This window comes from Haliotis rubra, unplaced genomic scaffold, assembly GCF_003918875.1.
Source record: "Haliotis rubra isolate DU_JTF1 unplaced genomic scaffold, ASM391887v1 Scf203, whole genome shotgun sequence".
NCBI lineage: Eukaryota > Metazoa > Mollusca > Gastropoda > Lepetellida > Haliotidae > Haliotis > Haliotis rubra.
In genome coordinates, this window is record NW_025766037.1 from 307,905 (window position 1) to 323,791 (window position 15,887).

General features: G+C 43.5%; 1 protein-coding gene across 1 annotated transcript; it reads left to right on the forward strand.

The window, feature by feature from the left end:
* The first annotated feature begins 2,964 nt into the window (after window positions 1–2,964).
* Window positions 2,965–15,539, forward strand: LOC124275851 (uncharacterized oxidoreductase TM_0325-like). Its single transcript, XM_046711532.1, has 9 exons — window positions 2,965–3,101; window positions 4,239–4,378; window positions 7,775–7,867; window positions 8,669–8,807; window positions 10,055–10,095; window positions 10,543–10,612; window positions 12,257–12,293; window positions 14,589–14,664; window positions 15,399–15,539. The coding sequence occupies exons 1-9, from the start codon at window positions 3,065–3,067 to the stop codon at window positions 15,537–15,539; spliced, it is 774 nt and encodes a 257-aa protein (XP_046567488.1). The 5' UTR covers window positions 2,965–3,064.
* The last annotated feature ends 348 nt before the right edge of the window (window positions 15,540–15,887 follow it).

Here is a 15,887-nt window from a genome sequence, read left to right on the forward strand (position 1 = left end):
TGATATTTTGAACATTTAACATGGCGGTAATACGTTGTTTGCTTCTCCCTCGGGTAATACGGTTTGATGTACGCCTTTTTGTAGCAGTGTCATATCCTCGCCTACCGGCTCGGGTGACACTGCTACAAAGAGGCGTACATCAGACCGTATTACCTTCGAGAGAAGCATACAACTTATATTATACCGGCTATGGAGATGGTGGCGGTCAACGCCTCCGAGTTAATAGACATACACAATTTAAGCGTCTACGTGCTATACCTATAACGATATGGGTATATGCCGAAATACTGCCTATGTGAAATTTCACGCACCCACTCATTTACTATAATAGTTCAGGGCAGAACTGAACTTTATAACACAATACACAGGGTTAGAGCGAACTGTATTACTTTTAAGCTGCCAAATTTTATACTTACTGACAATTAATCTAGGGCACAAAACATGAGAAAAAGCAATGTTGTCGGAGACCAAAATTAACAGTTCTCATTCAGGGCTACCTGACATGTTGAAAATGTTGAATAAAGTATATTTTACGTAATTATTGAATATGAGGTTAGAAATCTGAGAGCACAACCCCGTGAGGAACTGGGGTCTACCTTTGATGGTGGCGATATTTTATTTTTCTATAAATAAAGGGAAGGAAAGTACGTACGTTGCCAACCTTTGCTCGCTTCGCTCGCATACAAGGAGACTGGTCATTTTCTCTCTCTGTTGCGCAACCCTATTTGCGCTACAGTTTGCCGGTGATGTAATGTAGGAAACTGAGACATCTTAGATGGCAAAACAATTTGACAGGAACACAATCTGGAACCTTTGACAACAAAACCACATTCGGCTCAGACGCCGAAGTCGTAGAGAACCTGTCACCACCATCATATAGGACAGTGGATTCGAACCACTCACCAGCGACATGAGATTCAACCTGGCTCTGTAATGGCCAGCACTATCTCAAGGTCCCAAAGGATATCAGACGGAAAGACAACCAGTTTTTTAACCAACGTTTGTGCAGACATCGTTGCCAATTAGTGGAGACAGGTAATTTTAAATTAATATGATAATCCGAGGTGTATTTAATTCCAACATGTTTAAAATATATTGTTGATTGTTCTATTGTTTTAAGGTAAATCGGTTACAGTATGAAATGAATGAGTGAGTGAGTTTGGTTTTACGCCGCTTTTAGCAATATTCCAGCAATATCATGGCGGGGGACACCAGAAATGGGCTTCACACAATGTACCCATGTGGGGAATCGAACCCGAGTCTTCAGCGTGACGAGCGAAAGCTTTAACCACTAGGCTACCTCACCGCCCCTCACAGTATGTTATGATAAACTGGAGAGTGTTGGAAATAGATTACCTTGTGCAGTAAAGGAAGAGAACCCGTGCTCATGCATAACATGCTGTTAGTGAGGAGACATTGTCAAGTACAGGCCTTACAAGGTTCTTTTGAAAGTTGTCCAAATGTTTTAATTTGTGTGATTTTGACACGACCCCTACCTGCTTCGCATCACCCTCACAATGTTTGTGTTCCAGAACATTTGTCAGTACCCTTGCTGATACTCCTAAAGCTTTTGCTGCCCGCTTACGGAATTTATTAATGGCATAAAATGGTTTGCCCCTTTTCGGCACGGAAAAAATCGTACACTTTAATCATCAACTGTTTCACGTCAGCATTCAACTTCATTTTTCATCAGGCATGTGTATCCCGTGCACGACGAGATAGTGGTTGTTCCCTTTCTGCAGTTTCACCCCGCCGCGACAGATAACAACTTTTGCGTTTTCAATGATGATAGTTTCTTAAACAACCTTTTTGGTGGAGTCCGGAAAATTTTCAAATATAAGAAAGCTGTTGGGTATTAGTAAATGATAAACATGTGTACTATTTATATTTGTGGCAATTTTGTACAATGATAAAATTTGCAATTCATCGGTCCGTTTCTGACTCAAACGGACTGTATAAAAGCTATCCTTGCATGTTGGTGTCATATCATATCTATAACTGTTCAAGGACGATGGTTGGGGGCATGACTTGACAGATTTTCTCAGCGCAATCCCACTCCACCCCGATATTTAATACCCAAACCGGCCCGAGTCGACCGTGACATGTACAATGGACCGCAGACCTTGGATTAGATATGTCTCTGAATATATTATTTTAATAGCAAAAAATAATTCCTTTTAAACTGAAACGGCAAAGGAGCCCTAATGGGATGGGATATTTAGAATCAGAATCTGAGGAAGTCTAGACTTGCGTCATTTAGAGTTTTTGCAATTATTTATATAAAAATATGTACTTATATTAGTTTAGTGTATCCGTACTCGTTGTGGAAACGTTGACCCAAACACAATATTTCAGATAAGGTTTTCACCATAGGCCGCCGGTTTGTTAAAGAACAAATCATAGGTAACGTGTAAATATAAGATTAGCCTGGAATGGGAGCATCAAAATAAATAAGGATCAGAGAATTCAAAGTTAACCACACATAAATATGCTGAAACTGTAGGGAAGCAATCGTATTTGTATACAGTACATATTGGTGGCGAGATTGTATTGTTAACAATGGAACCAAAATATATGAATGGACAGTGTGATATGTGCAAGGATATACTGGTAAATTATGTAACGTGACAATAGCTATAACACACGTGAATAAGCCTTATATTAATTATAAAAAAATGTTTTTATACTTTGGGAAGAGCCAGTGCAAGTCTAGGTCTCTCGACTCCCAGGTTCTACCAGATAAAGCGGCTTTTTCTGATGGCGGATTGAAGCAATAACAGTGCAATGTGTGTCAGGTCACTTTGACTGACACACTTGCGGTTCAGCTGCACGAGCTTTTCCTGTAGGCCGTGAGAGCCACAGCCTCGCTCTGATCGAATTCGTCAGAATCGGCGAAATGATTGGTTAACTCTAACATGACTACATCCACAACAGCCTGCATGTTATCGGAGACCTCCGTTTCCCTTTAGAATTAACATAATTTACCTCGAGGAGGTCAGTGATTCATATTGGTGTTCCCCTCAGTTGTTCCCAAGCCAGATATTCGAGACAGCACAAGCACGCGATGGCGAGTTTCGTGGGCCGAGTTGTACTTATTACGGGTAAATATGAAAAACTATTTTTCCTGCACAGAGACTTGCACGTAGAAGGCTGTACACTCAAACCCTCCCAGGAACGCTAACAATGCGTCGGGGAGTTATATGGAGCAAGACATATGGAGATTGTGTATTTTTGTTATCGCCTTGCTAAATGTGCAGTATCATCGTTACATTGCACAAATGGGGCCATTTAACTCAAGCAGGCGACAATGCTACAGTTTTCTATAATTCAATTCATGTTCCGTTCCGTGCATATAAATGCAATTGATATATGTTTTTAGAAATAGTGCAGATTTCAATATGTGTCTGCGAATGAGCTGGGTTTATAGACGCATTGAAGTACAGAATACTAGTAGTTTAAGTACCTATATTGGCTTGTGAGTGAATGAGTTAGTGAGTTAGCGAACGAACTGAGGTCAGCTATTTTATTGTGTGAGCTGAAAGAGGGAAGAAACCGAAATTCACCAAGGTAGGTGGGTATTGGCTTCGAATGCACGATCAGCGAATCCGTGCAGAGCCAAGGGAAGACAGATTGCCCAGAGAATTATAAAACCAACTGGTTCGAATCCCGTAAACGAATCTTGTAAAGGTATCCAGAATCCGCTCCATACAAATGACCAAAAATACTTTGTTTAATGACCGCCTCCGTGGTGTAGTGGTTAGAGCGTCTGCGAAAGGTCGCGGGTTCGATCCCCGGCCGCGTCATACCGAAAGACGTTAAAATATGGTACTTGTTGGTCCCTGCCTGGCGTTCGGCATTAATGGGTACAACAAGGACTGGTCGGTTGGGAGTCAGTATAATGTGTCTGAGTGGGGTATTCATGCTTAACTGTGGTATGGTATCTCAGTGAGCTAGCACTATAAAACCAGCGAAATATTCTTAAGTGCGACGTTAAACCCCATTTCACCTCATCTACACTGTATAATTGCTAAATATAAGGTCTACTGATGAATTACATAATGTATTTTATGTATGTATTCGCTTGTTAAGTGATATCGAGTTATTGATGTTGATGAATGTCTCTATTGCTCCACATTGTACATTACTGACAAAACTGTTCACTGTTAATGCCAAGTCAGGTTTGTGGAATGTTGTTTATTCAATGTTTCTAAATGACATCCTATTTCTCCATTCTCCAGGAGCGAGTGCCGGGCTTGGAGAGGGGACGGCTTTGCATTTTGCCAAAAAGGGAGCCAAACTCGCGCTAACCGGACGAGATAATTCGAGACTTGAAGATGTCGCTAAGCGATGCATGGCGTGCGGGGTACCTGCTGATAACGTGAGTGTTGTGAGAAACAACTTCCGGTTGTACTTCCGGTTTTGTACACTCCTAGGACATTAAATTCGTATCGATAACCGACTACCCGTGTAAATCCGGGTCAGAACTGATTCAACGTGTGAGGCGGCTAACAGGATCGGATGCTCAAACTTGCTAAGGATGTCATCGTAGAAGAAGTATACTGAGCATATAATTCAGTACAAAATAACAATAGATACATTCAATGTGATAGTGGTTAGAAAGCTGCAGAAATGAGGTGAGGTGAGGTCAAATTGGGTTTAACGTCGTGCTTGAGAATATTTCAAGAACAAATCATAGGTAACGTGTAAATATAAGATTAGCCTGGAATGGGAGCATCAAAATAAATAAGGATCAGAGGAATTCAAAAGTTAACCACACATAAATATGCTGAAACTGTAGGGAAGCAATCGTATTTATATACAGTACATATTGGTGGCGAGATTGTATTGTTAACAATGGAACCAAAATATATGAATGGACAGTGTGATATGTGCAAGGATATACTGGTAAATTATGTAACGTGACAATAGCTATAAACACGTGAATAAGCCTTATATTAATTATAAAAAATGTTTTTATACTTTGGGAAGAGCCAGTGCAAGTCTAGGTCTCTCGACTCCCAGGTTCTACCAGATAAAGCGGCTTTTCTGATGGCGGATTGAAGCAATAACAGTGCAATGTGTGTCAGGTCACTTTGACTGACACACTTGCGGTTCAACTGCACGAGCTTTCCTGTAGGCCGTGAGAGCCACAGCCTCGCTCTGATCGAATTCGTCAGAATCGGCGAAATGATTGGTTAACTCTAACATGACTACATCCACAACAGCCTTCATGTTATCGGAGACCTCCGTTTCCCTTTAGAATTAACATAATTTACCTCGAGGAGGTCAGTGATTCATATTGGTGTTCCCCTCAGTTGTTCCCTAGCCAGATATTCGAGACAGCACAAGCACGCGATGGCGAGTTTCGTGGGCCGAGTTGTACTTATTACGGGTAAATATGAAAAACTATTTTTCCTGCACAGAGACTTGCACGTAGAAGGCTGTACACTCAAACCCTCCCAGGAACGCTAACAATGCGTCGGGGAGTTATATGGAGCAAGACATATGGACATTGTGTATTTTTGTTATCGCCTTGCTAAATGTGCAGTATCATCGTTACATTGCACAAATGGGACCATTTAACTCAAGCAGGCGACAATGCTACAGTTTTCTATAATTCAATTCATGTTCCGTTCCGTGCATATAAATGCAATTGATATATGTTTTTAGAAATAGTGCAGATTTTAATATGTGTCTGCGAAAGAGCTGGGTTTGCGATAGGTGAGGTGAGGTGAAATTGGGTTTTACGTCGTGCTTGAGAGAATAATTCGCTCAAATGACGACGTGCATGCGTGTATGTGTATGTGCGGCTGCTTGTACTAGCCCAGACTTAAGCTAGTTTTATAGTGCTAGCCCACTGTGTTCCGTTCCAGTGAAGCATGAATACCCCCACTCAGCATATAAATGCAATTGATATATGTTTTTAGAAATAGTGCAGGCGGACGCAATATACACCACGGAGAATGAGCTGGGTTTATAGACGCATTGAAGTACAGAATAGTTTAAGTACCTATATTGGCTTGTGAGTGAATGAGTTAGTGAGTTAGCGAACGAGCTGAGGTCAGCTATTTTATTGTGTGAGCTGAAAGAGGGAAGAAACCGAAATTCACCAAGGTAGGTGGGTATTGGCTTCGAATGCACGATCAGCGAATCCGTGCAGAGCCAAGGGAAGAAAGTTTGCCCAGCGAATTATAAAACCAACTGGTTCGAATCCCGTAAACGAATCTTGTAAAGGTATCCAGAATCCGCTCCATACAAATGACCAAAAATACTTTGTTTAATGACCGCCTCCGTGGTGTAGTGGTTAGAGCGTCTGCGAAAGGTCGCGGGTTCGATCCCCGGCCGCGTCATACCGAAAGACGTTAAAATATGGTACTTGTTGGTCCCTGCCTGGCGTTCGGCATTAATGGGTACAACAAGGACTGGTCGGTTGGGAGTCAGTATAATGTGTCTGAGTGGGGTATTCATGCTTAACTGTGGTATGGTATCTCAGTGAGCTAGCACTATAAAACCAGCGAAATATTCTTAAGTGCGACGTTAAACCCCATTTCACCTCACCTACACTGTATACTTACTAAATATAAGGTCCACTGATGAATTACATAATGTATTTTATGTATGTATTCGCTTGTTAAGTGATATCGAGTTATTGATGTTGATGAATGTCTCTATTGCTCCACATTGTACATTACTGACAAAACTGTTCACTGTTAATGCCAAGTCAGGTTTGTGGAATGTTGTTTTTTCAATGTTTCTAAATGACATCCTATTTCTCCATTCTCCAGGAGCGAGTGCCGGGCTTGGAGAGGGGACGGCTTTGCATTTTGCCAAAAAGGGAGCCAAACTCGCGCTAACCGGACGAGATAATTCGAGACTTGAAGATGTCGCTAAGCGATGCATGGCGTGCGGGGTACCTGCTGATAACGTGAGTGTTGTGAGAAACAACTTCCGGTTGTACTTCCGGTTTTGTACACTCCTAGGACATTAAATTCGTATCGATAACCGACTACCCGTGTAAATCCGGGTCAGAACTGATTCAACGTGTGAGGCGGCTAACAGGATCGGATGCTCAAACTTGCTAAGGATGTCATCGTAGAAGAAGTATACTGAGCATATAATTCAGTACAATACATAAAATAACAATAGATACATTCAATGTGATAGTGGTTAGAAAGCTGCAGAAAAGGTGAGGTGAGGTGAGGTCAAATTGGGTTTAACGTCGTGCTTGAGAATATTTCGCTCATATGACGACGTGCATGCGTGTGTATGTGTATGTGCGGCTGCTTGTACTAGCCCAGACTGAAGCTGGTTTTATAGTGCTAGCCCACTGAGATACCACGCCGCAGTGAAGCATGAATACCCCACTCAGACACACTATACTGACTCCGAGCCGACCAGTCCTTGTTGTACCCATTAATGCCGAACGCCAGGCAGGGACCAAAAAGTACCATATTTTAACGTCTTTTGGTATGACGCGGTCGGGGATCGAACCCGTGACCTTCCGCACTCCGGGCGGACGCTCTAACCACTACACCACGGTCGGTGCAGAAATGAAGGCTATCCTATCATCGTATGTCATAGTATCCTAATTGCGTAGATCAATACTCATGAAGTCAGTCACAGGACTGTCTGGTCCAGACTCGATTATTTACAAGCTGACGTAATCTGGCATAGACACGTACACTTAACACAACAAGAAAAGCAACAATTACAGAGCCGAGGAACACTGAAGGTGAGAACACGAAGCATGACTTATGGTCTGTTTGATTTCCAGATTCGGACTATTTCTGGTGACCTGACTGACTCGGCGTTCAGGAAGGACACCATTGAAAAGACGGTCGCCAAGTTTGCCAGGCTCGATGTACTGGTACGTGTACGGGTGCGATCGTTGGGTGGCGTTTCCAGCCTGAATACGTATATGTGTGACTTTAGTCTGCCCCGGTGAGTTCCGAATGCATAAAAAACACCTAAAACATATTTATAATGCTTTTCTTAGCGTGATTATTTTGGTTTCTCTTGAATATGTTTGCTTGTTTGGGGTTATGTGAAACATTTCGATGTTGTAGTGGTACAATTGGTGACCACTCCATCTAGGGTCGATGTACAAAAGGAAGTACAAATCTTGTGTTACAGAAATATTTTTTTAAGAAAAGGCAAATATTTTGAAAAGTGCTTTGGTTGTGATGTGACCTACAATCACAAGCATTGTGTAGTGTTGTCCAAACAACACATGCATCCTTTACAGTGATGTGTGTGGAATATCATGAAAATCAGTCCCAGACCTGAAGGCCGAGAATGACCTCCCGGAAGATATCCATTATCCATCTGCGCAACCGGATGCTCAAAGTGACGTCATCAGTATCTGCAGTTTTGGCCAGCGCTCCAACAGGAAGACAGACGACCGCGTGCTGTCGGCACCTGGACCTAGCGACCATATTGTGGTGTGTCATTAACCCGCCAAAATCGAATCGAAGGTCATAGACTAGTCTCTGAATTGTCTACAGGGGCAAGGTCACTGGGAAATTAGGTACGATATCTGTGGTGTTTTGGCAACATGTACACAATCGTAATCTATACTAAGGATGCGTTTTGATTTGTGGTTACACATGTATGACCGGGTATAAGTGTTGATCACCCGGGCGTCTCACCTGACCTACCTGTACTGCAGGTGAACAACGCTGGTGTGGTCTTCCCTGGGGAGTCCATGGGTATGTCGGAGTCCGACTACGATAAGTCGATGGACCTCAACATGAAGGTGCCCTTCCTCCTGTCACAGCTGGCAGTCCCCCACTTGGAGAAGTCGCAGGGTAGGTGAATCTGGGGGAGACGCAGGGTGGGTACATCTGGTAGAGATACAGGTTGGATAAATCTGGGGGAGACGCAGAGTGGGTATATTTGGGGCAGACGCAGGATTGGTACATCTGGGGGAGAGGCAGTGTGGGTACATCGGGGGGAGACGCAGGGTGGGTACGTTTGGGGGAGACACAGGTCGGTACATCTAGGGGAGTCGCTCAGTGGGTACATCTGGGGGGAGACGCTCAGCGGGTACATCTGGTAGAGATACAGGTTGGATAAATCTGGAGGAGACGCAGAGTGGGTACATCTGGGGGTGACGCAGGGTGGGTACATCTGGGGGAGACGCTCAGTGGGTACATCTAGGGGAGACGCTCAGTGGGTACATCTAGGGGAGACGCAGGGTGGGTACGTTTGGGGGAGACGCAGGTCGGTACATCTAGGGGAGACGCTCAGTGGGTACATCTAGGGGAGACGCTCAGTGGGTACATCTAGGGGAGACGCTCAGTGGGTACATCTAGGGGAGACGCTCAGTGGGTACATCTAGGGGAGACGCTCAGTGGGTACATCTAGGGGAGACGCTCAGTGGGTAGATCTGGGGGAGGCCGCAGTGTTAGGTAAATCTGGGGGAAAGACAACAAGATGAAGGTGGGTGTGCATCTGGAGAAGACGTAGATGGGTACATCTGGGGGTGAGACAGGATGGGTACATCTGGGGGTGAGACAGGGTGGGTACATCTGGGGGTGAGGCAGGGTGGGTAATCTGGAAGAGCTGCAGGGATGCTTCTGGAGGAACATCTGGGAATACGCGAATGGGTACGTCCGGTGGAGTGGGGTGCGTATAGCCCGTTTATCTCCAGATGAGAAAGATGAATTCCAAAATAACTCAAAATCGGAAAGGGAAGGAGACTGTACGTAGTCTAGGCAGAACCGAATATTACGATTGCTACACAGGACCACCAGGCTGCTAATCCAGATGCGGTCGAAAATGTCCAAAACTCTACGCATGACATGAAGTAATGAGCAAGAGCGAGAAGGAGTGGGTGGGTTTGGTGACTAGACTAGCTCTGAGCTCGATGTCATTGTGGACAAGTGCGATATTTGTTCTGAAGGAAAACAGTTAAATATTTCATTTACCTTTAACATGCAAACAATAACCCATGCTCGGCCTACCCACGTAGTGTAGCACATTGTCGTAAAACGTGAAATGGTGTAATGCGGTGCCCAAAATACAGGCGAACTAAGCTTTTTTCTCCTTGCAGGGAACATTGTAAATATATCAAGTCTTTGCGGGACCAGGGCGGTGAGTCCAACTATGTTTGTGGTATGAATGGTTTGGTCACAGTTCTTCAATTCCTGAGTCAATGAGGATCCGTATAAGAATTGATCTTCATCAACCCACGCTTTTCGTTGGAGCTACTAACTAGATCGGGTGGTCAGGCTTGATGCCATGATTGACACAGCTTATCGTATCGGTATAGTCGAACCTCGTTTGCGTTTTTCTCAATTATTGTTCGGATAAACGAAGTTCCGGGCACCTGAGTCACCTCTCAGATGACCAGAGTTACCTCCCCTTCCCAAATTCTTCGGAGCGAAAACAAACTAAGATTCACAGTTCAATAATTTAATGATTAAATTGTGTAAATTAATGTAAATCGTAATTTGAGAGAAAACATTGCAGAGAGAGAAAAAGCGATTGTTACAATCATCTGTTGCTAATGGATGGCTGATCGAGTCACATGTGTTCCAGATGCCGGAGGTTGGGATCTACTGTGTCGGCAAGGCCGCCCTTGACATGTTCACTCAGTGCCTGGCTTTGGGTGAGTGTCTTGGTGGGTGGGTGACTGTCGGTGGATGGGTGGGGTGACTGTCGATGGCTGGGTGTCTGTGTGGGGTAACTGTCGATTGCTGGGTGTCTGTGTGGGGTGACTGTCGATGGCTGGGTATCTGTGTGGAGAGACTGTCGATGGATGAGCATCTGTGTCGAGTACCATGGTGGAGTCATCTCTGGGTTTGGTGACTGTGCGTATGGGTTAAATTGGGTGGAGTGGCCGTGTGGGAGAATTGACTGTGGGAGGGTTGACTTGGGTGGAGGAACAGTGTGGGAGGGTTGACTGTGAGTTTTATCTATAAGGTTTATTTTGTGTGGGTGGAGTGATCTCTTGGCTGGTTGACTGAATTAAGTGGGGTAACAGTTTGCGTGGATGACTGTTTGAATGTTGAGATTGATAATGTGGGTTGAATGATTTGGTTCGTTGATCACTTGTTTGGGTTTTCTAGGTGGGTGACTGAAAGGAGCGCTGTGTGTTTGGTTGGGAGACTGTTTTGAGTGGACAGACCTTTTTGAGTGGTTGTGGGGTGACTGTATGTCAGAAGAGGTAACTGGGTGAGCGTTAGATGTGGTGGGAAGGGCGGAGTAACTGTTTGCGACGTGGGGTGACCAACCCATAGTGTTGGAAGGTTGTTCCAGCGAAACGTGCGTTAGTTGTAATGATGCATTGATTTAGGGGTTCGTATAATTAGATCAGATCCGTCGTCTGTGTATTTTGCACATGAGGAAACTTAGAGGATACGTCTGTCAAAGCACAGGCAAATTGTAGCGCAAATAGGGTTGCGCAACAAAGAGAAAATGACCAGTCTTCCCATCTGCGGAAAGACTGGTCATTTTCTCTTTGTTGCGCAATCCTATTTGCGCTACAATTTGCCTGTGGTCAAAGTCATCAGTTCATCCTGTTCAGGGGAGACAATTCGAAACAACGTTATCTTGGAATGTGTGTTGCCTTTAGTATGCTTTAGTGTGACAATTACTGATATTAAATTTAGATTCTCGTTTGAGCATCCGTTGACGGCATATTGGATAACAAACTGACACCCTAACACATTGCCTGACACTGGCCACTTAAGTAGGCGTGACCCCAAGTCGAGCATGCAGCTTCCATGTTAGACTAATACTTAGTCTCTGAATATATATAATTTTGATAGTAACAAACAAGCCCATTTAAATTGAAAAGGAGCCCCAGTGAGACCAGAGATTCAGAACCTGAGGAAATTGACTTGCTTTATTTAGGGCTTTAGCACTGCAGAGAGGGCCAGGCAGTAGGGGTAATAATGTGGTTCAGGGACTGTGAGACAGACTACTTCCATGTTTGAAACACACTCACTGTTGACAGAAATTCAATCATCTGCTTTTACCCCCCATGACCGGAAAATGCACATCCCGATAACAGTGAATGAAAAATCTATAATTTGGGATGACAAACTCTAAAATTGAATCAGATTCTTCTGGTTAGGTCAATGATACACATAGCATATATCTATTTGTCATCATATGCAAACCCACTGAGCCGAAACTGGGTGCCAACCAACCATGTGTATATTTAGTCACACCCACGGACTATAAGTATTTATGTTTGTGTTCATCGTAACATGACATGTGTTTACGAATGTTGTTTTTTCCTCTGCAGAGCTCGCGCCCAAAAAGGTTCGGGTGAATTCTGTGAGGTAAGAATTTCCTCTCTTCAGCAATGACACATCAGTTGGGTGTGCGAGTCTGATTAGGCCAAATACAATGTTGTGGTTCCGATTACACCTCTTTAAAATTAGGGTGGTTAAGTAGGATTTTTTAATACATTTTTTAAGCAGTAAAGTACAAACTAATAACACATTTATCAATGTGTAATTGTTTATTTAACCAAGCTTGCGGCCATCATGTGGACATTCTCTATCAGAATGACCAATGTCTGTTGGTGCCGGGAAAAAACAATGGTATCAGAACGGTTATCTTATTCATACTGCTTATAAAAAAAGGTTCGGCACCAGAATTCAAGGGTCTGTCGGGGAATCGGAACAACAACTTTTTTAATGCCTTAATAATGTGTTATTTCTGTGTATCCTTCCAAGGTAGCATAGATTTTGACAGACATATGCCGCACACACTTACAGGAGGGCTATGACCCAACGATCTGCCTGTTTTCGATTGTCACTATTGTCAAAGTGAGACGTTGTCTGTGTAAGAAGGGTCAGCATCTGCTCCTCAATTATATACATCACACGAAATGTGAACTTGAAATATATATATTACTCAAAATAAGTTAGAGACCATTCTCCCGTTCCTCAAAGCCATTGTAGCGCTAAGATGATCGTTACTCCCAGACTTTAACATAAACTTACGACAGTCGTTGCGCTAAGATGATCGTAACTCCCATACTTTAATATAGACTTACGGCAGTCGTTGCGCTAAGATGATCGTAACTCCCATACTTTAACATAGACTTACGGCAGTAGTAGCGCTAAGATGATCGTAACTCCCATACTTTAACATAGCATTACGGCAGTAGTAGCGCTAAGATGATCGTAACTCCCATACTTTAACATAGATTTTCGACTGTCATAGCGCTAAGATGATCGTAACTCCCATACTTTAGCATAGACTGACGGCTGTCGTAGCGCTAAGATAATCGTAACTCCCATACTTTAACATAGACTTACGGCAGTGGTAGCGCTAAGATGATCGTAACTCCCATACTTTAACATAGACTTTCGACTGTCATAGCGCTAAGATGATCGTAACTCCCATACTTTAGCATAGACTGACGACTGTCGTAGCGCTAAGATGATCGTAACTCCCATACTTTAACATAGACTTACGGCAGTCCTAGCGCTAAGATTATCGTAACTCCCATACTTTAACATAGACTGACGACTGTCCTGGCGCTAAGATGATCGTAACTCCCATACTTTAACTTAGACTGACGACTGTCGTAGCGCTAAGATGATCGTAACTCCCATACTTTAACATAGACTTACGACTGTCATAGCGCTAAGATGATCGTAACTCCCATACTTTAACATAGACTGACGACTGTCATAGCGCTAAGATGATCGTAACTCCCATACTTTAACATAGACTGACGACTGTCATAGCGCTAAGATGATCGTAACTCCCATACTTTAACATAGACTGACGACTGTCCTGGCGCTAAGATGATCGTAACTCCCATACTTTAACTTAGACTGACGACTGTCGTAGCGCTAAGATGATCGTAACTCCCATACTTTAACATAGACTTACGACTGTCATAGCGCTAAGATGATCGTAACTCCCATACTTTAACATAGACTGACGACTGTCATAGCGCTAAGATGATCGTAACTCCCATACTTTAACATAGACTGACGACTGTCATAGCGCTAAGATGATCATAACTCCCATACTTTAACATAGACTAACGACTGTCATAGCGCTAAGATGATCGTAACTCCCATACTTTAACATAGACTGACGACTGTCATAGCGCTAAGATGATCGTAACTCCCATACTTTAACATAGACTGACGACTGTCATAGCGCTAAGATGATCGTAACTCCCATACTTTAACATAGACTGACGACTGTCATAGCGCTAAGATGATCATAACTCCCATACTTTAACATAGACTAACGACTGTCATAGCGCTAAGATGATCGTAACTCCCATACTTTAACATAGACTTACGGCAGTCGTAGCGCTAAGATTATCGTAACTCCCATACTTTAACATAGACTTACGGCAGTCGTAGCGTTAAGATCGCTTTGAGGAACGGAGCCCATATTCTTTCCTAATTATATCCTTGATAGGTAATGGTAGTCTCATTTAACGCTCTAACACAACAAGAAATCATTTCTAAAGGAGTGCTATTTGTTAATATCGAAACAACCACTCACAAATCATTAATAGCTCAGAGTTCAGTAGTAAACTCTCTCAGTCATTATCAAACGCCAAACTGGCATCTAAGCTCCACACACCTTGGTTTCAGCCCCAGCACTGTGGCTACTTCGATCTTCGGACGAGAGGGTTCTGCCCTCCATGGCAAAGACGACGAGATACAGAAGGTCAGTAACTACGGCGTTAAGCATTCATTATGTACAACGTTGATACTGGTCAGATAGATCTAAACAGTTGTGATTTGTGACGCGACGAAATACATGTCACCTATTACATCAGTAGATACATTGTATGTCCGTTCTGACCGCCTGCGTGGTGTAGTGGTTAGAGCGTCCGCCCGGAGAGCGGAAGGTCGCAGGATCGGTCCCCGGCCGCGTCATACCAAAAGACGTTAAAATATGGTACTTGTTGCTTCCTGCCTGGCACTCGGCATTAATGGGTACAACAAGGACTGGTCGGCTCGGAGTCAGTGTAATGTGTCTGAGTGGGGTATTCATGCTTAACTGCGGCATGGTATCTCAATGAGCTAGCACTATAAAACGAACTTAAGTCTGGACTAGTACAAGCAGCCACACATACACATACACACGCATGCACGTCGTCATATGAGCAAAATACTCTTAAGTACGACGTTAAACCCAATTTCACCTCACTTCACCTCACCCCACCTATGTCCGTTGATAGAACATTGAACCTTTGGGTATACTCGGTGACTAAGCGAAAGTATGTTCTGGCAATCCAGTGATCAACATCAGGAGCATCGATCTACGCCACTGGGTTACCATGACACGTGTCATCCATCTTCAGATTTTGGTGTTGGGGTGATTGTAATGGGAATGGCCCTTGTACTATTTTCATGAAAGATTATTATTATACATTTACAGTTTTTTGGATGCACAAGCCAGTGCCAGCCCCCCTTGGCAGATTGGGCACGCCCCAAGATGTGTCTGAGGCTATTGGCTACCTTGCCTCCGACGCTGCAAGCTATGTGACGGGACAGATTCTCTTAGTCGATGGGGGCCGAAGCTGTACCTTCAAGTGAAGAGTAGTATCGCCATCATAGAATAGTTTCGTCACGTCTGACGTCGTTATGGCAGCTTGATCTTACAGATTGTTGTCAAAGAACTTCGTATCCTATATAGATACCTATCACACAGCTTAACTTGTTTGAGTGGCATTTTAGAAGTTGGGACGTACAATATTGAACAAATTTTATGGATTACAATGGATTTTATATGTACATCTCTGTCTTCCACGCCCTATCCTTTGTGTACTCAGTGGCTTCAACATCTTACTGCTTAACCAATTATGGCAATTATGTTGTTTTCTCTGTCAATTATGTTGTCTCATTGTTACATTTAGTATATATATACATCTCCTCCACTCCATG

Excerpts from the sequence above, each read along its gene's own strand:
- LOC124275851 (XM_046711532.1), top strand. The coding sequence starts at position 3,065 with ATGGCGAGTTTCGTGGGCCGAGTTGTACTTATTACGG. Across the intron at positions 7,868-8,668 it reads TTGCCAGGCTCGATGTACTG|GTGAACAACGCTGGTGTGGT; the intron begins GTACGTGTACGG and ends CCTGTACTGCAG. Across the intron at positions 8,808-10,054 it reads CCACTTGGAGAAGTCGCAGG|GGAACATTGTAAATATATCA; the intron begins GTAGGTGAATCT and ends TTCTCCTTGCAG.